At 41.0% G+C, this 23,548-nt stretch overlaps 1 protein-coding gene, 7 non-coding genes and 1 pseudogene across 8 annotated transcripts; 2 read left to right on the top strand and 7 right to left on the bottom strand.

Moving 5' to 3' along the window:
• Positions 1–1,611: 1,611 nt before the first annotated feature.
• LOC130370600 (U1 spliceosomal RNA) lies at positions 1,612–1,775 on the bottom strand. The gene has a single exon (XR_008893087.1). It is a non-coding gene; the product is annotated as a U1 spliceosomal RNA (small nuclear RNA).
• Positions 1,776–5,884: 4,109 nt separating this feature from the next.
• On the bottom strand, positions 5,885–6,048 carry LOC130370617 (U1 spliceosomal RNA). Its single transcript, XR_008893103.1, has one exon. It is a non-coding gene; the product is annotated as a U1 spliceosomal RNA (small nuclear RNA).
• Positions 6,049–6,720: 672 nt separating this feature from the next.
• On the bottom strand, positions 6,721–6,893 carry LOC130370621 (U1 spliceosomal RNA; annotated as a pseudogene).
• Positions 6,894–9,948: 3,055 nt separating this feature from the next.
• On the bottom strand, positions 9,949–11,435 carry LOC130370338 (uncharacterized). Its single transcript, XM_056576087.1, has 2 exons — positions 11,157–11,435; positions 9,949–10,815 (listed from the first exon to the last, which is right to left on the bottom strand). The coding sequence occupies exons 1-2, from the start codon at positions 11,363–11,365 to the stop codon at positions 10,050–10,052; spliced, it is 975 nt and encodes a 324-aa protein (XP_056432062.1). The 5' UTR covers positions 11,366–11,435; the 3' UTR covers positions 9,949–10,049.
• A 4,535-nt stretch (positions 11,436–15,970) lies between these two features.
• Positions 15,971–16,134, top strand: LOC130370599 (U1 spliceosomal RNA). Its single transcript, XR_008893086.1, has one exon. It is a non-coding gene; the product is annotated as a U1 spliceosomal RNA (small nuclear RNA).
• A 1,207-nt stretch (positions 16,135–17,341) lies between these two features.
• LOC130370598 (U1 spliceosomal RNA) lies at positions 17,342–17,505 on the top strand. The gene has a single exon (XR_008893085.1). It is a non-coding gene; the product is annotated as a U1 spliceosomal RNA (small nuclear RNA).
• Positions 17,506–18,272: 767 nt separating this feature from the next.
• LOC130370597 (U1 spliceosomal RNA) lies at positions 18,273–18,436 on the bottom strand. The gene has a single exon (XR_008893084.1). It is a non-coding gene; the product is annotated as a U1 spliceosomal RNA (small nuclear RNA).
• Positions 18,437–19,839: 1,403 nt separating this feature from the next.
• Positions 19,840–20,003, bottom strand: LOC130370596 (U1 spliceosomal RNA). The gene has a single exon (XR_008893083.1). It is a non-coding gene; the product is annotated as a U1 spliceosomal RNA (small nuclear RNA).
• Positions 20,004–21,260: 1,257 nt separating this feature from the next.
• LOC130370594 (U1 spliceosomal RNA) lies at positions 21,261–21,424 on the bottom strand. Its single transcript, XR_008893082.1, has one exon. It is a non-coding gene; the product is annotated as a U1 spliceosomal RNA (small nuclear RNA).
• Between the last annotated feature and the right edge of the window lie 2,124 nt (positions 21,425–23,548).

Here is a 23,548-nt window from a genome sequence, read left to right as displayed (position 1 = left end):
AAACAAGAGGATGATGCAGGGTAAAAGCTGTTAGGCAAAGACCTGAGACAAAAGGTCTCCACTAGATCTGGGGCAATGTGAGCATCAATCTCACTCATTCTAGACAGAAATGTCTGGAAATGTGTTTTATTAAAACTGCAGCCAACTGGCTCTACCTTTAGCTAGGAATTGGGCCCAATCTATTACCAAATCTATTACATACGCAGGATGTACTGAAATGAAATACAATAAAATCGTTCATTATTATGAATTTCCACCATGGATTCGATTTTAGTGATGGCTTTAGCTTAGATTACAAACCAGGAACGTATACTTGTTTCGCCTGGTATCTGTTATATAAATACAATTGTTACAAACTAATGTGCAATGTGTCTGATTATTTAAGTGTGTGAAAACATCCCTCATTCATGTGAGATGTCACCTTACACTCACCGACCTGTGTTTAATAACTCTTATAATAAATCCATAGTAATACACCAACTGATTTAAATGCACGAATTAAATATAATTTTGCAGCCTTTGCATATTTACAAGTGGTTCACCGTGGATTTACTGTTTTTTTTTAATGGGAACAACGTGCAACACGAGTTTCATTAAATGTCAGGTCTGCGAGTGGAGGAGCCCACCGAACCATGGCTTGATGATTATGCCAACAATTTAAATAGCCATTGATAAGCTCAGTGTTGTGATTGCAAATGAGTGATTTTTGTGATTTCATTGTGATTTGCAAAAATAGATTTCTTGTTTTAATAATTTTCATAAATCACTTCAGTTGGCTTGCTTTGATAAGTTAAAATACAGGTTACTTACAAAATGTAACGTTGTTTTACTTTGGCAAAAGCCGATAACTCAGCATTTCATGCTTCAGAGTTAAACAAAACCATGTAATGGCCTTTAAGTTCACTATTTAATTTTTTTGAACTTGTGCAGAAAATTGCAATAAAAGTATCGCAGTATGCAGTTTTGTGTTCCACAGTATTCAGTTTAACTCAGAATTCAGTCTGAAATTAGTATTCAATATCAGTTTTTAGTGTTTCAGCGTCACAATATACTGAAATACAACACTTCTTTCCTTAAAGTCCTGTCTACCGACAAATATCCTCATGGAAGTTGCACACTGCCTTAACACCCTTAACCATGTTCTTACTATTTTTATTGCTCTCTTTCTACTTATTTTCTACTTATTTCATAAATTTATTTTTTAGTCAAGACCTGTGTATCCCTGGGCCCCTTTCAACAACTGTCCTGCCCAACCGTGATTTCTGCAAATATAAAGCGCTTTTATTTATATAGCACATTGTTTTTAAATGTGCTATATAAATAAAAGTGACTTGAGTTGACTAATCCCTGGTTCACCTAGGAATGAATTGACCTAGGAGGACGAGAGACAAATAAGACCAGGACCGTCTCTACCATTGCTGCTGTGCGAAAACCAAACCAATAAACAATAAGATAAGATAAGATAAATGAATGGCAGCCAATTGCAACTGAACTGAATAAACAGTACTCTTAAATATCCTTATCTTAACTTATAGGACATTACACATACAAGCCACACCATACACTGATTGTAAGTTCCTATATTTTCTTCATTACATTGAACAACATTATCAGGGGAGAGCGCGAACGCAGTCCCCCACTACCACAAATTATGCAGTCGAGATTCCCACATTTGAGGAATTCGCACGGGTCAGCACAGCCGAAGTGCAATGGCTGAGCCTCGCCCTGGGTGAACCACCTTCTTGATCATGGTGTCTCCCCTGCCAGGTAAGTATGAGTTGTACACGGCTCACGTGCTGAACTGAGTCTCCCACATAAGAGTCTACATGATGGTGCTCACATTTAACCGACTACAAGAACGCCTTGGCTAAGAAACTACATTCAAGCATTCTGATTTCCGTATCCCAAAGATACAATTAAAATATTTAATAAAAATATAAATAATGCTTATAGCTGCATCTCTGTTGTTTCCCATCATACAACTGTGTATTCTTCTTTTGGGGTATCCAGCTAAATAAACGGGTCCCAGCACATCACTGCCCTCTGCAGAGCATTGAGGAATTACATCCACCACATGTCCTACACGAGAGACCAACAACAATCTGGCCGACATTACTTTCTATTAATAAAACGCAAAACAGGGCTAATGAATGACTAAACGGCCACCTCCACGGACAAATTAATGGTGTGTTCCAGATGCCTCGGACACCAGCCTTCCGAGTTGCACTTGGGAGGTCATTTCCTGTCTCGTAGAACTTGTAGCTTTCCCGTTCTTCTTTGTGATTGTGTCATGTCATTGGCTAGTCGTTGTTTATTGTCAGCTACATTAGCCTCTTTAGCAAACCAGCTCATAATCAACAAAACTTTACATTGTATTGCACGCAAAGTAAGACCAAGAAATAGATAAATTGGTGACAGGAATAAAGTAGCAATGTAATTAAGTGTGTAAGAGCATTTCAAATCGACATTTAAATAACCAACGTGGTACAAATACAAAGAACATTTCTTCACGGATGCAGGCATTTTTGTTGAGTGCGTCATCGCTGAAATCTGAATACTCTCCGAATTCCGAGGTGGCCCGACCAAAAGGGGGCGTGCCTCCGTGAAATGGCGCAAGAAAGCTGGGAGATTTCCCCACATGCAACTCGGAAGGCTGGTATCTGGAACCAAGGTATCTGGAACACACCATGGGCCCTATTTTAACGTCTGAAACGTAATTGAGATGCGCCAAACGCAAGTAGCTTTGTGGGCGGTTGTATGGCGATACGTTGCTATTTTACCGGCGGATAAATGAGTCGCAAATCTTGCCCTGAAGTAGCCTAATTACCCGTAGGTGTGGTTTGGGCGTAACGTTCAATAAACCAATGAGAGTGCCATCTCCCATCCTCTTTAAGAGCCATGAGCGCATTTATATGTAATAATGTATTGTCCAAGATATACGCAATGCATTAACAAACATAGTTTCTTACCAGTATTGTATGCATTATCGTTATCGACTTGTGTTCCTAATATTCCCCCTCGTTAATATACATTGCCATGGACTGTATTATGCGTTACGTGTTTAGTTTGCGTGTGTTTAAACAGATCATTAATTATTTTACACATACACGTACGCGTGCCCGCATTCATTCATTCTTTTTAACACTCACTCGCGGTAATACAATGGTTTCTCACGATCAAATACTCATCAATCTTAAAAGTTATGGGCTTGTACACGATGTCTGTGTCAAAAAAATATGTATTTGCTGTACGGTGTTTGCAGATGCATTGATTTAAAAATACAACTTATTACCACTGTATCAGCTGTTCTTTCCCAAATAATTTACCAAGAATGTGTGGCTGGGTAGATGAGAGAAGCAAAGTGTATGCGCGAGGTGTACAAGCAACATTATGAATGCGCCCTTAAAATAACATCTGAACAACGCGCCATTGACTTTAAACCAGGTATTTCCTGGTTTGAGGCGGAATTGTTTTCTGAAACTGCAAAATAGCACCAGGGAACGTTTGCGCCAGAACACGCCTCCTCCTTTCACCAAACCACCCCTTGGGGCGCAAGATCATTCCCTAATTTACCGACGCGTGTCGGTGGAGGGAAAAGAACGCTCTGCGCCGTTGCAAACTAGCAACGTCAATTGCGCTGGATGCAAGATAGGGCCCCATAACTCTTCAAGTTGTGACGACAAACTACAAGCGCCCACGTCATTTGAATTCCAAATAGAGAAAACATAGGCTATATATACAGAAAAGTATATATTAGAGCGTTAGAGTTCATCAATATAAATAATATACCTTCATTAATATAATACATTATGAGTTCAGACAATGGCCGGTCTTGGTTGAGACGGAGACCCCTGTTCCGTCTGATTACGCACGGACAGTAATGCCAGATGTGCGGTAATTATCGTATTTGTTATGCGATCACTAATTCCAAAATGGCAGAATGTATGATCACTTAGCTAATTCAATAAACCCAGAAAGTAAGAGCCTGCGGTTTGATAGCAAACTCTCACATCAGCTCCACTGCTCTCCATGAAATCAGCATGAAAACAGACATCGGAACAGTGAAAACGCTTTGCATTGTTGTTCATTTCTTTGATGATGGGTCCAAATCTGTCCAGCCCCCTTCCTGGAAATTGGCTCAAGTATTGACACTGGGAGGGCTTCAGCAGAAAGGCTGCATACCAAAATGACAAAGTCCTTCCCAGCTGCCAATATCCCACTCTAGAATCTCGTGGGATTTGGCTCAGATTGTTGCCACACCATGATGGGGAAAAACTGCGTCTCTAGTCGACCCGGGTTAACGGTGCAACACGGCACCTGTCACTCATTGCATCTCTGCACAAAGGTGTGCCCTGCAACCATCATCCTCAAAGTGTGTGGCTTTTGGACAGCCAACCATGCTGGCTGTCGCCTTGCTTGATTGACACCGCCGTTGGTGTGTGAATGTCTGCATGAATGGGTATATAAATGCAGTCCATTTATCATTTAGTCAGGAATGTGTATAGCTACTTGTAAAAAGAAAGAAAAAAATTCACCAAGCTAGAAGAATTTCAAGAATTCTGTCATGTTGAGCCTTATACAATTCTGAGCCACCGAAGACCCATTGGCTCTCTCTCTTCACCATGTTGTCAAGCAGATGTGGACACAGTGGGATGCCCGGAGGCTTTTCTTCACCAACTAGTGGCTGGAAGCCAGATTAAACACAGATTAAAGCAGAACATATTCAATGTGCTAAACAATGAATCACAGACTGCATTTCCACCCTTTGGACTGGGTCCTGCCAAAGTTCACAGGCCTTCAAATAAAAGCAATGCTGCGCTCAGTGACTGCAACCAATCTTTACTAAAATAAAGGAAATTCAGTCTATTTTTTTGCCATTAATCCGTCATTACCAATTTTTCCGAAAAAGGGAGTGATGGAAGCTTATTCAATATAAGGCGATGAAGAGCAGTGGATGAAAGGTTTTGTTTCCCTTTGCGTAAGCACATAAAACCGATTGGTGGACATAATTGCGTCAATACATAATACAAAGGTGAAAGCAGTTATGTTTGTCCCAACCAATATTTAGTTTTCAAAAATATTTATATATTTATATATTTATATATATATATATATATATATATATATATATATATATATATATATATATATATATATGACCCATTATGAGATGAATAAAGTTACAACTTGTTGTTTCATGCACTGCTCTGTACTTCTTGAATTTCCCATAATTAAAAGGCATCAAGGTACATCACTGCCCTCTGCAGGAGTATTGAGGAATTTAAAAGAGGTCAACCATGCAAAACCAACAACAATCTTACCCACATTGTTTTCTACAAACCAAATGCTATTAATGCCAACTTATTGATAAAGATAATTTGCTTTTTATTTGTGATTTTTAAGATTACTCATTAATAACAAAAACCCAAATCACACTCACCAACATGTGAGTAATAACTCTTAGAATACATCCATGAAATACACTTTTTAAAACTTTGCCGACAAATTTTCCGTCCATTGACACCCATACATTTATCAAAGAGAACAAAACAAAGAGAAACAACGTCTTGCTTCCGTGTACACTGGCAATTGTCAACAAATACAAAAAACTAATTGTGGAACTAGGCCGAAATGTAGATGTTTAGAAGTTTTACCATCTTGTCCTAACTAGGTATGCCTCGTTATCAATAATCGGAAGTTTATGCTCCAAACCAAATCAATTGTTTTATGGACAATAAATTTGATGTTTGTAGATTATTTTAATAATAGGCAGGAATATGATGTTTGTATTTAGTAGTAGCTTGCTTATAGACAGCTGAGGTTGCCTTAAGTACATTCTAAAGTCAGAGCTGAATACTACAGCATTTATTTTCCACATCAACATCTGGGGAGAGCGAAAACGCAGTCCCCCACTACCCCAAATTATGCAGTCGAGATTCCCACATTTGATGAATTAGCACGGGTGAGTACAGCCGAAGTGCTATGGCTGAGCCTCGCCCTGGGTGAACCACCTTCTTGATCATGGTGTCTCCCCTGCCAGTTAAGTATGAGTTGTACACAGCTCACGTGTTTTCGTGATTCTCCCAAATAAGAGTCTACATCATGGTGCTAACATTTGACTGACAAATTACAATCAGCAGTCAGACAATTTCCACACAAATTACTAGAAATAAAGCGATATAGTTTAAACTCGTATCATGCCGCTGTGCTCTTCACCCATACGGCCCGTCAGGATCCATCATGCTGTACCTTTGAAGTTTCGGAAATTGAACGACCGTAAGATTAAATTATCCACAATTTGGTCCAAATGCTCTTAACTACTACTGCCAGACACGTTTTTTTTTTGGTTTTGATTATGTTAAAAAATGCTGAATTATGGCCGATTTCATGTGAAATTTGATGCGTTCCCATTATTCAACCAATCACACGTTCGCTGCAGAAAACCCCAAAGGCCTCAAATTTGGTGTGCCCATCAAGGACCTCTCCACTAGGTAAAGGGGTTTTCATAGCTAAAAAATGACGTCACTGGGTCAATTTCATATAACCACTGTTGAAGGTACTCAGGGAGCTATATTTTATAATGGAGGCCAATGGGGAAATAACACTGACTTCAACCATTAGGAAGGCGAACAACTCAGGGTTTTCAAAGTTTGTATACGCTGTAGATAAAATAAATCAGAAACATAACCAGACAAAATTATTTATTTTTCACAAAAACATCAGAGGAGAGTGCGAACGCAGAACCCCACTACCAGAAATTATGCGGTCGAGATTCCCACATTTGGGGAATTCGCACGGGTCAGCACAGCCGAAGTGCAATGGCTGAGCCTCGCCCTGGGTGAACCAATTTCAATTTTTAGGCGTTTATTTGAGTCAGGCACAAAGTTAAATTTTACGACATGGTTTCAAGGTCAAAACACATTCAAAAGTTAACAAGCAAATAGTTGCATTTTACAGCAAGGCCAACACATTCAAAGGTTTACACAAAATCCTACATAACGCAGTGTTCTCTATTTTCCAGAGTTCCTTACATACCACAATTCCATATCGTTCCTTGTCCCTCCAAACATAATCCTTTAACAAGGTTATGCTCAAATTAACTAGATTCCACTGAAAACAAAAGGCTCTTGTACACCATTAGTGTACACCTCCAAATCAACTCTTTTATGCAATTAATCAAGGCCCACCATCTTTCCCATCCCTTACAATCACCACTCTGTATAACCCCATACAGGAACTCTGATTCCGTGGGGACTCTAAACAGGTCACCCAGCCATGGCCCCAATAAGCGGCAAACCCTCCGAGCCACCCCACACGACCACAACAAATGCGAAACATCCTCGTCTCCACACACCCCACCCTGGGACATCTTGCGTTCTTAGATGACCCCCGTCTCTTCAGAAATTCTCGTGTAGGGAGACACCTCTGAACTGTCTGCCAAGCGAGATCTCTATAAGCATTGAACAAAATGGCGAATTAACATTTCTCCACACCCTAAGGCAGCCAACAGTAACCAGCCTTGACCGTTCAGGAATCAAAGAGCTCCCTACAAAGGCTCAGTCTACCCGACCAACATCCCGCCACTTTCCAGACTTTACAAAGGTCACCACCCTTTCATATAGCAGAGGCCTCTTCTCTGCATGAGGTCTTCTTAGGCACGGTCTTAACCCCACTTTCCTTACTGTGCGTTCACACCAAACGCGACGGGGCGACAAGATCCCATACAAAGTGAATGAAGAGACGCATATCGGGCGAATTTTTCGCGAGAGAAAACCGGTTTTGATTTGTCGCGCCACACTTTTGCCGTGCACAGGCGAGCGCGTTCACGAGGATTTGTTGCGCGAAAAAAATTCGCTCAAGTTTAAATATTTCAACTTTGACGCGAATTTCACGTGATGACAGCCAATCTGCGTTCACTTCCCGATCAAGATCGAACTGCAATGGAGGAGAAAATTATCATTTCGGTGTCCACTCTGCCTGAGCTTTTTAATTGCACCTTGTCTGCTTACAAGGACCTGACGGTGAAGGCAAGGGCCTGGCAGAAGGTGAGCCAAGAGGTTGGGCTAACTGGTAAGTTTTTTATATTTACTTTACTTTAAAAGTTACTTTATTCCAGCTATCAATTGTACTTAACTATGAACCAAGCTAGTGAGTTAGCATTTACCATTCAACAGTTCAGTTCGGATTACACAACGTAGCTTTTTTTCTTGTCAGAGGACGTCTGCCGCAAGAGATGGAAGGGCCTGAGGGACACCTACCTCAGAGAGACGGAAAGAGGCGGGAAAAAGGAGTGGGTCAGCAGCAGGGCCATCAAAGAGGTGGAAGTACTCCGCAATCCTGTCTTTCCTCTACCCATTTGTTACTCCGAGGGAGACCAGTAGCAATATGGGGCTGGGGGTCGAGGAAGACGGGATTGCAGAGTACCCAGTCGGGGACCAGGGTTCAAAGGCAGCAGCAGGGACAGCGAGTGACCTAGGAGGTTGGTCGATAAGTGAAGACACACGCTCGTCCATACACAGCATCACAAACTCATGATTTGGTCTATAGATTGATAACTACCTCTTGTCACCTCAGAAGATGTAACCTGTACAAGCTGTTAGGAGCCGGAGGCTGCTGCTGCCTCTGAACCCATTCCACCACCATCACCAACTGCTGCGGTCACCACTACTCCTATGGCCCCAGGTATGTCATTTAACATGAGAGAAATTATTTATTTTATGCTACACTTCATTTATGTGGTCATGAGGGTCCCTATGCGTGAATGGTATGTTATGAGTATGACTAGTTATGAACTCATAGCCTTTCATGTTGAATGTATTTTTGTCTGTTACCTGACCGAAAAATGTTGTTTCCATTTGAAACAGTGAGGACACAGAAAAGAAGGAGTGGGGGGGAGGGAGAGATAGAGAAGTGCCTCCTGGAGGTGTTGAGGAGGCAGCCTCCAGCGCCTCCGCCTCCTCCAGCGCCTCTCTCCGAGGACGAACATTTTTTTAAAGGGATACTTCCTGCCCTGCAACGATTACCACCCCATGCCAAAGAACACATGGAATTTCAAATGTATTGCATGACGCTAACAGTTACTATAATCCAGAACTGCTCAATTTGGAAAATCAATTTGAACCATTTGCTGAATAGGTTCACTGGGGTGACAATCGTTGCAGGGAATGATCCATGCCCATTTTTTTGTACACACACCCCAATAAATGATTATTTTTATTAAAAAAATGTGGCTTCATATTCTTTATTGAATGGCCATTTAAGTTGCTGAAGGGAAATGTTGCAAATTATTTTGTGCCACAGATTTTAGGGTCCAAGCAACTTTGCTTAAGGTATTGTTGTCAGTTATGTTGTGCCCTGCTCGTTGAAGAGCACAACCAAGAACGGGAGGTCCACACAGCGACAGTTAAATGTACGTTACATTTATTTAGTAACTCTGAAAAAAAACACAAATCAGTATTCTGTAGTGTAGTGTGGTGTTTACAAACTAAACTATGAGTATGCAAACAAAGGCTAAAGGGCTAGAATAACAACCCCAAACCAAACCCAGTTGGGTGCCAGGCAGCACCAGCCTTCCAGGTGGGAGAGCGAGAGCGCCATGTTGGATTCCCCCCATCTTATGCAGGCTTCCGGCAGCTGAGTTCAATCCCTCAATGAGGTGGCCAGCCGATCTTCCCTGGAAGAAGAACAGAGGCCAGCATAAGGGATGCAAGACGGCTCAGGGCCGTCAGTTACCTGATTTCAAAATATAAACAAATTAACATTAACAAACTTAGTTAATAATGGCATATTACTGTTGTATGTTAAGGAAACACACTTCATTAAGTCAGAAGATCATAGTTAATATAGTAATTTCAGGAAGTTTGCTCAATTGTAATGTGTGGGTTGCTCTTAAAAGAGCCGTTTTGTGTGTGCTGGTGCGCTACACGTTGTCTTGCCATGGGACGGTTCCCCCAGCAGAGAAGTAGGACGTGAAGGCCTCCCGAATCCTGATTGCTTCCCTCACTGAGTTGTTGGCAGCAACTCTTCCCAGACCTGGCAGTGGGTCCACCTCACCAGCTGGGATGTTCCCCCTCAATGCACTTGGGGGGGTTGGTCTTCCGCATGAAGGTGTGGAGAACACAGGTAGCCTTCACACACTTCTCCACAACCTCTACGTTGACCTCGAGGGCAAGCCTGTAGACCCTCCACTGGGAAGAACGGATCCCAAAGGCATTCTCAACAACCAGCCGAGCTCGGGACAGACGGGAGTTGAAAACCCGGCGCTCTCTTGCCATGTTGCGACCAGGGAATGGCCTCATGAGGTTTTTCCGAATTGGAAAGGCCTCATCAGCCACAAAGACATGTGGCTGTGGTCCTCGGTGGTCAGCTCCTGTTAGTGGCAGGTCAGCAGGCAGTTGGAGGGGGCCAGACTGAAGCGCTGCACCAAAAGCAGAGTTGGCCAGAATCCCACCATCGCTGGTTCTTCCATAGCCCCCGACATCAATCACCCGGAAACAATATTCCGCGTGTACAACCGCCAAGAGAACAAGAGAGAAGGTTCCCTTATAATTGAAGTACTGGGATCCTGAGTGAGCAGGGGCTTTGATGACCACATGTTTCCCATCCAATGCTCCACAGCAAAGAGGAAAATTCCACCGCTCCTCAAACCTCCCTGCAATGGACCTCCACTCATCTGTGGTGGGCACAGCCATGAACTCCTCCACCAGACGGTCCCAGATTGCAGTGGCAACATCAGGGACAATGCTGGAGACAGTGGAGGTCCCAACACGGAAACTATTCGCGATGGTCCTGTAGGAGTCCCCAGTGGCTAGGTATCTGCATAATAAAAAAGAAAATTATTGGATTGTAGGGAAGATACTATAGGTGTCATTCATTTACAATAATTTTGCCCCGTTCATTCATAATTTTTTTTAATAAAAAACATTTACAAATGGCAGGAGTCATATTTGATCAAAATAATGGATCTACTTATTGTATTTGACTACATAGCCTACTATACTATTGTCGGCAGAGGATAATCAATCATTTCAAACTGTAGTCTGCTATTTCCACTAAATGGAGCTGTCTACCATGGAGACGCCTGCTGGTTGAACCTGAAGTAGATTATTAAGTTTATGTTTCGATTTTGACACACGAATTATGAAACTACCACTCACCGGAGACAGATGGACAGGCGCTCCGTAGCTGAGATGGAGCGCCTGTAGTTGGTGTCGAGCCGATAAATCCTAGCACCGATCCTACCTAGCAGGTCATCAAACTGGGCCGGAGTCAACCTCAAATAGCGCTGGAAGCGGTCGTCATCCAGACGGAGCTCCTGTAGAAGACGGTGAAATTCGCCGAGCTCTGTACGGCTAACGATGGGCATTCTGACGTCTCTCCCTCTTCCACAAAAGGTAAAGACATGCAATGCTCGTTATTTCGGCCATGGTTGAGAATGAAGCACCTGGAGTCAAGTTGTGGCGCGACAAATTCGACAAAACTTGCAGAGAGACAGATTATGATTTGTGGCACGACAAAACTTCGGCGACAACGCGAACGGGCGACAAATTTCACGTTTGGTGTGAACGCACAGTTAGGACTTGATGGCCTACCCAGAACATGGCGAAATTTGGCCATAGGCTCCTCTTATTTTCGTTTAGTACTGCCTGCAATATGGGCGTCAGAATTAGAGCTTCCATTTTCTCTGCTAGATCAGGGACATTTTACCCCCTTTCTGTAATGGCCTATACAGTATGTCTCGTCTAATTCTCTCCTGCTGCGCTCCCCACACAAACTGAAAAATGCATCTTCTCAGGGCTGTCATTACAGGAGAACCATGGTTCTCCTGTAAATGACAAGGTATATGATTACACAGAAAATCTGAATGAAGATTTGTCTAGTAGACTTCTCTCCACAGGAATAGATTAAACCTTTCAGCGACGTATGCCTATCGAGTTAGCTGTGAACTTTCTAATTTTGGTTATTATACTATTCAAAGAGCACATGTTAACACACCTGTCACTGGTGGCTTGTTTCTCATTATGTTTTCATTGTGCTTTAGGATAGCGAGGTAGCACCTCTCCCTCATTCCATCATATGAGAAGGCCTGGCGTTTGGGGTGGTATTTCAGGAGGGCACTATGAAAGATCTCCAGTGGCCCTGTGTGCAATTAAAGAGAGAATGGATAGGACTAATTAAAACATGTTCATTAGTGTTGTGGAAATATCAATAACAAAAATATACAAATTATATTAACCTTGTTTATATAATTACTATTCACAATCAAAGGAATTGTATACATTCTCCCTTTATCTTAGTATACATCGCTTCCTCTCTCTAACTCAGAGGTTAAGATAGTTCACCTTGCATTCCCACTGGGGGGGGGGGGGGGGATCATCGGACTGATCGGATACACGGCTACTTGAATTCCTAGCTACCCTGTGCGGGATTTAGCGTGAATATTCATCACGGATGTTATAGCACACAATACAATGTAAAGATTTCAAATGACAGACTTGGAAAATGTAGCCCTTTATTATGCAGACATTTGCTGTTGGTGTATTAGCCTAGAACAACATCCTTGCCAGATTATTCATCTAAATAGCCCTATGTTGTTAGAATTTACTAACTTTATGCAAGGTCTACGTTCGTGCAGTAGGCCTACTCGGCGTTGACTCGATCCTAAATATACAATATAATTGTAAATTATATCACATCAAAAAAGTGGTAGCTAACGATAGTTGAATCAAGCAAACAAATAGCTGTTGTTTTTGCTCCAAAAAGAATGCCCCCCGCCACGAATTTAACATAAGATAGTTCCTTCAAATTAAGGCTGCACGGTATGGAGTAAAATTTATACCACGGTATGATTTGAGGCATCGAAGGTAACGGTATTATATCACGGTACTTATGTTAATTGTATCTTCTATTTTCGATATAAATGCTTCTGAAGGGGTAAAATAAAAGGTAAGGCAGCAAAACTATAAATAAAAAGAAATTCAACTTACATCTCTGAAAAACACTGATGTTTAATAGTATGGATTTGTTTCACCACTTGCTTGCGGACCTTGCCGTATAGTTTTGGCGTCTCAATTTGGCTGAAGTGTGTGCGGGCAGGTAACGCGTACCTGGGGTCGAGTGTTTTGACCATCTCTTTAAAGCCCTTTCTATCGACATTTTGAAAGGGAACCATGTCCTTACACAGGTAAACAGTGACAGCGTTTATTATCTCGTTCCACCACTGGCATTTTGTTGTAAGGACTGGCTTTGGAAAATGCCTGTGGAAGCAATGTCTGATATGCAGAGACAGCTTCACGCTACCAGCGTCTGTCTGGTACGGCGTGGAATGAGAGCTCGTGAAGGGACTATTGCGCCTGTTAGCTTGCAGCGTGCTTGCTGTGCGCCTACGAGCTTGCTGGCGTCTGCGTGCTTGCTGCGCGCCTGGGGGGTTGCTGCGCGCCTGCGTGCTTGCACAATACCATACTGCCTAAGAAGGCAGTATCGCTGTCAAATCTGTCCCTGGGAAAAGTAATGTTGCCCCAAATTGAAAAAATAACAATGTTCCGTTACCATATTTCCAGTAGTTGCGCGTAACTTTACTTTTTACAGTAGTTAGGTTACTGTATTAACTCGTTACTTAGCGTAAGGAGATGTCACGCGCACGATTGCCCGGTTTTGTTTTTCTCGTTCGCACGCCGAAATATTCACTCCCAAATGCGAGTGAAATGGGCACACTGTGGAGCCCTGCACTGGAGCCATTAAGTCTGATACTAAGGCCAGGCCAATCGACTGACTTCTTTGTTGAACAGATACCTTGAAGCCTTGCAGACATGTCCACCTCCCCCATAGTGTATTGCCGTTAATATGCGATAGAAAAAGAGCATATATTCTCACCAGTATGTTTGAATTGGAATAGTTACATGAGGCTGGATCCATTGACAATAATCTTCTTTTCACGCCAGTCCTTTACACCTTCATCTTCTGATGACAACGCCGATGTGGGGGTGAGGGTTGACTCAGGCTGATAGCTCTGGTCGGTTTCACCAACTTCAATGCTACTGGCACTGATATTGAGGCCTGGTGATTATAAAACAAAGAGGTTTATTTTCAATGTTAAATTCCTGAAAATTACAGTGGTTTTATAATTTGATGTTGTTTGAGTCTGAAATGCGATACATTCAATAAACATTTTAAGAACATCAATCTAACACACGTGAAACATCGTAAAACATTGATAACAGCAAACGTATATAGAACATAGCTAGTCTAACGTTAAATTGCCAACTTTGCTTATTCACTGTTGAGTCGAGTTTTAGAGTCGCCGGCACAGTAGAACAACATGCGACAAAAACATGCGAAAGAAGGCAGATTTACTTTGTAAACAGCCAACTTATATACAACTCCTATGAGATGTGGTGCTTTACTGCAAACGACTGTATCAGTGTGTTTTATCATTATCAGTAATATAGTCGAGTGAGTCTTACCTCCAGGCAAACGCGTTTAGCGCTGCTAGTTGCAGACATCCCAGGCGGTTCGTCGTCATATGGAAAGGTAAATATCGACGGAATTGCGGTGTTCAAAAAAGCGGCTCTCTTCATTCCCAGGACATTGAATTCAAAGTCTTCCGGATTCTCCTTGAAATGGAGACTGCAAACCTTCTTTTGTTTTATGGCTTCCATGGCTGTGTCTACTCCAAACTTTTGATGATTGATAGCCCGTAGCCACTGTTAGCAACGCTCCAAATCTCTAGGTAGGAGATGAAAACGTACTGCTTGTCCTTTCATTGTCCTACTTGAACATCCCGGCACCATGCAAGTTCACTAGAAATGTTGTGTTAATTGATCAGCTTGGTAGATGGAACCACGAGGTCTCTGATAGGCGGAGATCTAGATCAGTGGGAGTGGCCTGCGAAGCTGTGCATCGGGGTGCATGGTGGGAGTTGTTGTCTTCAATCCACAAGCGCCAAAAAGTCACTTTCTGCCTTTTCTCTGTCAAGACGGCACCAAATTAGAAATTTATTTGATTATTTGACTACATATAGGACCCAATTTCAATACATATTAATTTTTCCACTGGTGAAATTCCCCTTTAATTTTAATACAGGATTTTTCAACAAAGGATGTGGTTGTTTTTCAAGCATTTATCATATTCGCAGCAATTAAAGCAACAGCAAAGAAATGCCTGAGTCTAAGGATCCCTTCAACAATGCAATAATATAAAATAATACAATTTATAAGAGAAAAACAAAAGTCACCTGAGACACATTCTATAAACACTTAGTGCAAAGAGAAAGAAATATCTTTTTGCTTTTTCTATATATACTTCAAGGCAGGGTTCTAACGTGTCTGGGGAACAGGAATTGGGAATCGCTGTTCTATAGCATATCCAGTGTAGCTATTGCAGCACCACAAAGTTGACATTATATTTGTGCCTACTATTAATATGAACATCTAATTTATTGTCCATGAAACAGTTGATTTGGTTAGAAGCATAACCCATGGATAGCTATAGATAGATAGCACGGCATACCTACTTAAGAAAATATCTTGGTTTAGCTTCTAAAAATTTACATTTCGGTGTAGTTCCACAGTTAGTTTAGTTTGCATTTGATTATTTTCTATCTTTTTTTTTACAAATAACAAGCACATTATCTTTATCAATAAGGTGGCATTCATTACATTTAGTTTGTAGAAAACAATGAGTGTAAAATGGTTGTTCCTCAATGCTACTGCAGAGGGCAGTGATGCCCCATGATGGCGTTAAATTATGGGAAATCCCAGAAGATGAATACTACAATGCATGACACATGTTTGACCTTTATTCAATATGTTACTGGTCATTTATGTTTGAATTGTGTCTTCGGGATACAGATATCAGAGTAATGTCAGTTGTCAGTCCAGGCATTGTGGTTTTGTTTTTAGTAAAATGTTAGCACCATAATGTAGACTCTTATGTGGGAGAATCCCTACAGCACGAGAGCCGTGTACAACTCATACTTACCTGGCAGGGGAGACACCATGATCAAGAAGGTGGTTCACCCAGGGCGAGGCTCAGCCATTGCACTTCGGCTGTGCTGACCCGTGCGAATTCCTCAAATGTGGGAATCTCGACTGCATAATTTGTGGTAGTGGGGGACTGCGTTCGCGCTCTCCCCTGATAATATTGTGGAAAATAAATATTTTGGTGATTACGTAATATATCCCTCTAAGTTCTCAGTAGCGGACTCGTGATTGGTTTAAAGGATTATGTTTGGAGGGAAAAGGAACGATATGGAATTGTGGTATGTAAGGAACTCTGGAAAATAGAGAACACTGAGTTATGTAGAATTTTGTGTTAACATTTGAATGTGTTGACCTTGCTGTAAAATGTAACTATTTGCTTGTTAACCTTTGAATGTGTTTTGACCTTGAAACCATGTCGTAAAATGTAACTCTTTGCCTGACTTAAATAAAAGCCTAGAAATGGAAAAATTGAATTGGTTCACCCAGGGCGAGGCTCAGCCATTGCACTTTGGCTGTGCTCACCCGTGCGAATTCCCTCAAATGTGGGAATCTCGACTGCGCAAGCAGAATTTGGAACAAATTGAGGATCATTTGGGCTTATGGTTTGTTTTGCATGATGATTTCAATTTTCAACACTTTTTCGAGACCTTACTTCCTGTCTACACATGCTAATGAAACTGTACATTTCTCTGGTGTTCAGGTTTTAAGTAGTTGATTTTGCGCTTTTGCCACAATCAAATAATATATTAAATAATAATTTTATTGTAAATATTAAAAATAAAAACTTTTAAAAAAAGTCTAAAATTGTGCACGGTTCTTATAATTGTATTTCTTTGCATTGGGCTAATTTTTTATACCTGCAACCATGTAGTAGGAGATAATTACTGAAAGTCAGAAGGAAGAATTATAAGATGCATAATAACAGTGTGGGTTGTTTTGCAACTAATAATTGACATTCAGAACCACAAAAATAACAAGGACATTATCTTCATCAAAAAGGTGGCCTTCATTGCATTTGGTTTGTAGAAAGAACACAGAAGATTGTTGTTGGTCGTGCGTGTTGGACATCTCGATTCTAGTCTAGATTCCTCAAATCTCCTGTAGAGGGCAGTGTTGCCCCATTAAGGCTATTATTTATAGAAAAATCCCAGAAGAAGAACACAGCAGTGGATGATACAGGTTATTCTTTCATTCATTACGTTAATGGTCATTTGTGGTTGAATTATTTCTGCCGGATACCATTAGATCGATTGTAATATGTCAGTCAAGGCGTTTTTGTAATGTTGTCAATAAAATGTTAGCACCATGACGTAGACTCTTATGTGGGAGAATCACTACAGCACGAGCGCCGTGTACAACTCATACTTACCTGGCAGGGGAGACACCATGATCAAGAAGGTGGTTCACCCAGGGCGAGGCTCAGCCATTGCACTTCGGCTGTGCTGACCCGTGCGAATTCCTCAAATGTGGGAATCTCGACTGCATAATTTGTGGTAGTGGGGGACTGCGTTCGCGCTCTCCCCTGATATTGTTGTGGAAATGAAAGCTATAGAACAATTTAGTGTAATATTGATAACCACCAATGTTAACTTTTGTGGAGTAATACAACTAATACTTCTCAAATTTCGTGCAAATAGTAATTTACTTTAAATGAGTTTACACTTCGAATTTAGCGATGTTGAAATTGTTGTGGATAATTAAGTCAGCAATTTATTGTATTATCCAGAATTTGTCCATTGACTGCGCTCTCTTACATTTACAATGCTCGCGCTCTCCCCTGATACATTGTGGCAAATAAAGTTCTAGGTTAAATGTTGGCGTAGTTAAGCTCTGAGACTTCAGGAATGTTGGGGTCTCTCCCACCTTTCAGGTGCTGAAGGGTACCTGAAAAATGATTAAAAAAAAAGCATTTGCTTGAATGAAATAAGTGTAAACACCTCTTTAAAATATGTATTTCAATTTGCTATTCACTAACACCAATCAATGAGAATCGCATTTGAAAGGACATTTTGAATGAGTAATAATAATTACTCATTTCCAAAAAGAAAGTTTTGGAAATTTAACTAACCTTAATCCTAAATTATCCACAATTTTGTCAAAATACCACGTACTACTGCTCAAAATTATGCTATTTTTTTGGTTCCGATTATTATAGCAATGGTTAAGTTATGGCCGATTAATGTGAAAATACCATTATGCCTTTAGTAAACCAATCACAAGTCCTCTGGAAAATTTAGAGGGATATATGACACATTTAGTATGTATATATGTATTTAATTTCCACAACAATATCAGGGGAGAGCGCGAACGCAGTCCCCCACTACCACAAATTATGCAGTCGAGATTCCCACATTTGAGGAATTCGCACGGGTCAGCACAGCCGAAGTGCAATGGCTGAGCCTCGCCCTGGGTGAACCACCTTCTTGATCATGGTGTCTCCCCTGCCAGGTAAGTATGAGTTGTACACGGCGCTCGTGCTGTAGTGATTCTCCCACATAAGAGTCTACGTCATGGTGCTAACATTTTATTGACAACATTACAAAAACGCCTTGACTGACATATTACAATCGATCTAATGGTATCCGGCAGAAATAATTCAACCACAAATGACCATTAACGTAATGAATGAAAGTATAACCTGTATCATCCACTGCTTTGTTCTTCTTCTGGGATTTTTCTATAAAAAATAGCCTTCATGGGGCAACACTGCCCTCTACAGGAGAATTGAGGAATGTAGTCTAGAATCGAGATGTCAAACACGCACGACCAACAACAATCTTCTGTGTTCTTTCTACAAACCAAATGCAATGAAGGACACCTTTATGATGAAGATAATGTCCTCGTTATTTTTGTGGTTCTAAATGTCAATTATTAGTTGCAAAACGAGCCACCCTGTTATTATGCATCTTATAATTCTTCCTTCTGTCTTTCAGTAATTATCTCCTACTACATTGTTGCAGGTATAAAAAATTAGCCCATTGCAAAGAATTACAATTATAAAAACCGTGCACAATTTTAGAATTTTTAAAAAAGTTTTAATCACTACAGACAGTTTTTATTTTTAATATTTACAATAAAATTATTTTTTAATATATTAATTGATTGCGACAAAAGCGCAAAAACAACCACTCCAAACCTGAACACCAGAGAAATGTACAATTTCATTAGCATTTGTAGACAGGAAGTAAGGAGGTCTCCAAAAAGTGTTGTCCCGCTATGACCACAGGGGGCGCTATGACTTGTAGTCAAACCTATATGTCCGTGCCCCGTATTATAAAAAAATCTGAAACTTGGTATCTTGGCCTTATTTGACGAGCTGAATCTTTTTGCCATTGGGTCCATCAGGTCCATAGGGATAGATTTAGCTGTACGTTGATTGTTTTGGAAAATTGAAATCGTCATGCAAAACAAACCATAAGCCCAAATGAGCCACAATTTGTTCCAAATTCTGCTTACCCGACCTTATGGTATTTTGGTTTTGATTTTGTTAAAAATCGCAGAGTTATGGCAGATTTATGCGAATGTTGCCCTTATGCAATTGTGAAGTCTGCTGCAGAGAACCCCAGAGACCTCACATTTGGTGTGTCCATCAAGATCCTCCCCCGTAGGTTAGGTTTTGATAGCTTAAAAAATAAGTCTAGGGTGAAAAAACGCTAACCTCAACCATTCCAAACAGCAGCAACTCAGGGTGGTCAATTTTGGTACCCGTGTAAAGATCAGATATTCTGTAGCAGTGCTACAACACCATTTAATATGCTCTAGTCAAGACAATCCAGCATTGTAAATGTAAGAGAGCGCAGTCAATGGACAAATTCTAGAAGATAGAATAAATTGCTGTCTTAATTTTCCACAACAATTTCAGGGGAGAGCGCGAACGCAGTCCCCCACTACCACAAATTATGCAGTCGAGATTCCCACATTTGAGGAATTCGCACGGGTCAGCACAGCCGAAGTGCAATGGCTGAGCCTCGCCCTGGGTGAACCACCTTCTTGATCATGGTGTCTCCCCTGCCAGGTAAGTATGAGTTGTACACGGCTCTCGTGCTGTAGGCATTCTCCCACATAAGAGTCTACATCATGGTGCTAACATTTTACTAAAAACAAAACCACAATGCCTGGACTGACAACTGACATTAGTCTGATATCTGTATCCCGAAGGTACAATTCAAACATTAATGACCAGTAACATATTGAATAAAGGTCAAACATGTTTCATGCACTGTAGTAACTTTAAAAAAATAAGAGTAGGGAAAGTAATCCAACCCTACATTACTGGCCTGGAGATAGAACTGAAAAGGAGGTTCCAGGAGCTGGACATCCTAGGAGCCTTCCATGTCCTTAGACCTCAGTCGGCTGCCCTCCCTGACAATATGTGCATTGCATTCATTATTTTAGTTAGTTGCCTTGTTGTACCTTGCTGTACCTATATTGTTACTATTTATTTTATTTTTCCTAAAAAAGTTAAATATTGGTGCAGGTAGGTCTTGAGTTTATTAGTACTTCAAATAATAACCTCCAGCTTTAGTTGTCTGTTGCAATTCATTCCTTGAATGTCACAGAATCACAAGTTCAGTGCGCTGACGCCGCCGCGCCGCGCCGCGCGCGCGCCCCCCCCCCCCCCGCACCACACATTGGTCCTTGGTCTGTGGGAAACACTGACCACATACTACTGCCCAAAATTATTCTTATTTTTTGTTTCGGATTATGATAACAATGGTTGAGTTATGGCCGATTAATGTGAAAATACTATTGCTGTCAAGCGATTAAAATAATTAATCGCGATTAATCACATTAATGTAATAATTAATTAATGCACAAATGTTTTTTCTATGCTAAATATCCCTTGATTTCTTTGTCCCATTAATTGTTCTCATTTTAATGCTCTTATCAACATGGAAAAGTGCATCGGCTTGCCTTGTGCAAATGTTTTTTTATTGATAACAACATTGGCATATACTGATCAAAACAGGACGATACAAAAAAAAAGCCTATAGTGCAATTAAACGATACAAACATACAAACATACTGCCTTGAACATAGCAGTCAGGCTACTGCTTCTTTGTTTTGAGCCAAAGAAAAAAAAAAAGTTGTTTTTTTTTTTAATAAAAGAATTGCGTTAATCGCGCGATAAAAAAAATTAATGCCGTTAAAATTGGTTTGCGTTAACGCCGTTAATAACCCTTTAAATTTTTCTTTAGTAAACCAATCACGAGTCCACTACATAGAACTTCGAGGGATATATTATGTAATCACCAAAATATTTATTTTCCACAATATTATCAGGGGAGAGCGCGAACGCAGTCCCCCACTACCACAAATTATGCAGTCGAGATTCCCACATTTGAGGAATTCGCACGGGTCAGCACAGCCGAAGTGCAATGGCTGAGCCTCGCCCTGGGTGAACCACCTTCTTGATCATGGTGTCTCCCCTGCCAGGTAAGTATGAGTTGTACACGGCCCTCGTGCTGTACTCATTCTCCCACATAACAGTCTATATGATGGTATTAACATTTTTTTTACTACAAAACAAGAACAACGGCTTGGCTATCAAACTACAATCAGCAGTCTGCGTTCCATAAGATACAATTAAAAGACAACTTATTGATGTAATGAATATACTTAGTGAGCATCTTGGTTGTTTCCCATCATGCATTTCTGTATTCTTCTGGGGTCTCCAGCTATAACAGTCTGAAGATACATCCCAACCCTCAGTAGTACTATTGAGGAACTTCATCAACCACATGTCAGTTAAAAGTCCCTCCTAGGCACACCAAATTAGACTTTCAGACATTCAGAATATATATTACGGCAATTTCAGTAATAACATTCAACATTGTTAAAATCTAATTCTTAACTAATTTGAAGTGTCAATAATTAATTATACACATTTCTACGTTTTTTTTAATGTATCAATTGTAAAAACATGTCAAAAGTCTTGCATGGGCTTCATGGGTACCAAACATACACACAAGTCCATCAGTGTTCCTGTTGAGGATTGTATTATTTAGAGTTAAATATGGTTTAGCCTGCCTCAGGGAGCCAGTTTGCCCGTGTATCACCCCCCGTTATTGGCTTGATTTGAATAATGGTAACCGAATAGGAATCACTGGGTTACACCTTTTGGAAGCCCTGCCATTGTCATGTGCTATCATATTCTGTGTTCTGTGATGAATTTACATAGAGCATGGGTTGTTTTTGGATATCTTGCGTAAGCCCAGGAATAAGCTATTGAACCAAGTATTAACTTCATTCCAAATAAGAACACCTCATGATTTGTTGATCAAAATCTCTTTCTATTCAATATGTCATCTCTTAGCTCTGAAGCTATTCATTCATTTGGTCTCCACTACTATCCTAAGGCCTGCCTGTAAACAGCATTTGAAATTGGCATGACCAGCCTTTTGCTGTGTTGTCAATGCAGAAAACAACGAGGGCTGTCACTTTTGAGAAAAATCTACTTTGAATGGACAACGAATATCAAGCAATGTATTAGAGTATATATTTGATTATCTAAAAGAGATTGACTTTCGTGTCCTAGCTAACCCAGGCTTTGAGCACAACATACCTCGCTAACCCACTAATCGAGGTTCCTAGTACAGGCCACAGGAGTAAGATCTATAGCCTATCTGCAAGAAATTCATTTCTTAATGTTGTTTGCTAGAAACACCAGTCTATCAACTTAATGAAGTGCGGCTCTCTTTTTATTCAAGATGTTAACTGCCAGAGATTTGGACTCGAGTCACATGACTTGGGGGGTTCTTGATTGACCGATTTTCGGATATTATTCGAATACTTCTCAGTGAATATCGAATAGTATTTTTGCCAGAAATGCACATCCCTAGTTCATAACGTTAAAAAAATTGCAAATGCAAGTGCTAAATCAGTGGGCCATAGGCCAAACACAATTGTTTTACCAAATTATGGGATAGTGACATAAATTGAAAATGGGCCAAAATGTCTGGGCCATTCAGCTGGTAGTGTGCAGAGGTTTTTATTAAATACATTTCTGTTGACCCACTACACATGACCAGCATAACATGAATAAATTGATCTTGCAGAGAAGTAATTAACTAACCATTTTTACATCCACCCACGGCAGGGTGATTTCTTTTGCTACCGTCCCCTTTAAGCCCACCAGGTACAAATTATTATTTAAAGATAAATGAAGACACACATGTATTGTCTATTTAACAGTACAATAATATAAACTGCTTACAAAAATGTGCATGCTTCAGTGTTTCCCACAGAAATTTTGGAGACTATGGGGGGGGGGGGGAAGGGGGCTGGTATGGGGCGATTGTTGATTGTTGACGGGGTACGGGGGGTATGGAGCGATTGTTGACCGGGGAGGGGGGGTATGGAGCGATTGTTGAGGGGGGGGGGGGGGGGGGGGGGGGGGGGGGGTGGTATGGAGCGATTGTTGACGGGGGGGGGGGGGGGGGGGGGGGGGGGGGTATGGAGCGATTGTTGACGGGGGGGGGGGGGGGGTCTTCAAACTTCGCCTGAGCAAAAAAAAAAATTTTTTTTTTTTTTTTTTTAAGAATAATAATAATTCATGTGCACGCAGA

The sequence above is a fragment of the Gadus chalcogrammus genome, chromosome 17 (genome assembly GCF_026213295.1).
Source record: "Gadus chalcogrammus isolate NIFS_2021 chromosome 17, NIFS_Gcha_1.0, whole genome shotgun sequence".
NCBI lineage: Eukaryota > Metazoa > Chordata > Actinopteri > Gadiformes > Gadidae > Gadus > Gadus chalcogrammus.
Note: the sequence above shows the minus strand (reverse complement) of the source record. Positions and strands in the feature narration are given on the sequence as shown.

Coding starts and splice junctions, on each gene's coding strand:
- LOC130370338 (XM_056576087.1), bottom strand. CDS start 11,365: ATGCCCATCGTTAGCCGTACAGAGCTCGGCGAATTTCACCGTCTTCTA. Junction 10,816..11,156: donor CGCCTGTCCATCTGTCTCCG/GTGAGTGGTAGT, acceptor TTTATTATGCAG/ATACCTAGCCACTGGGGACT.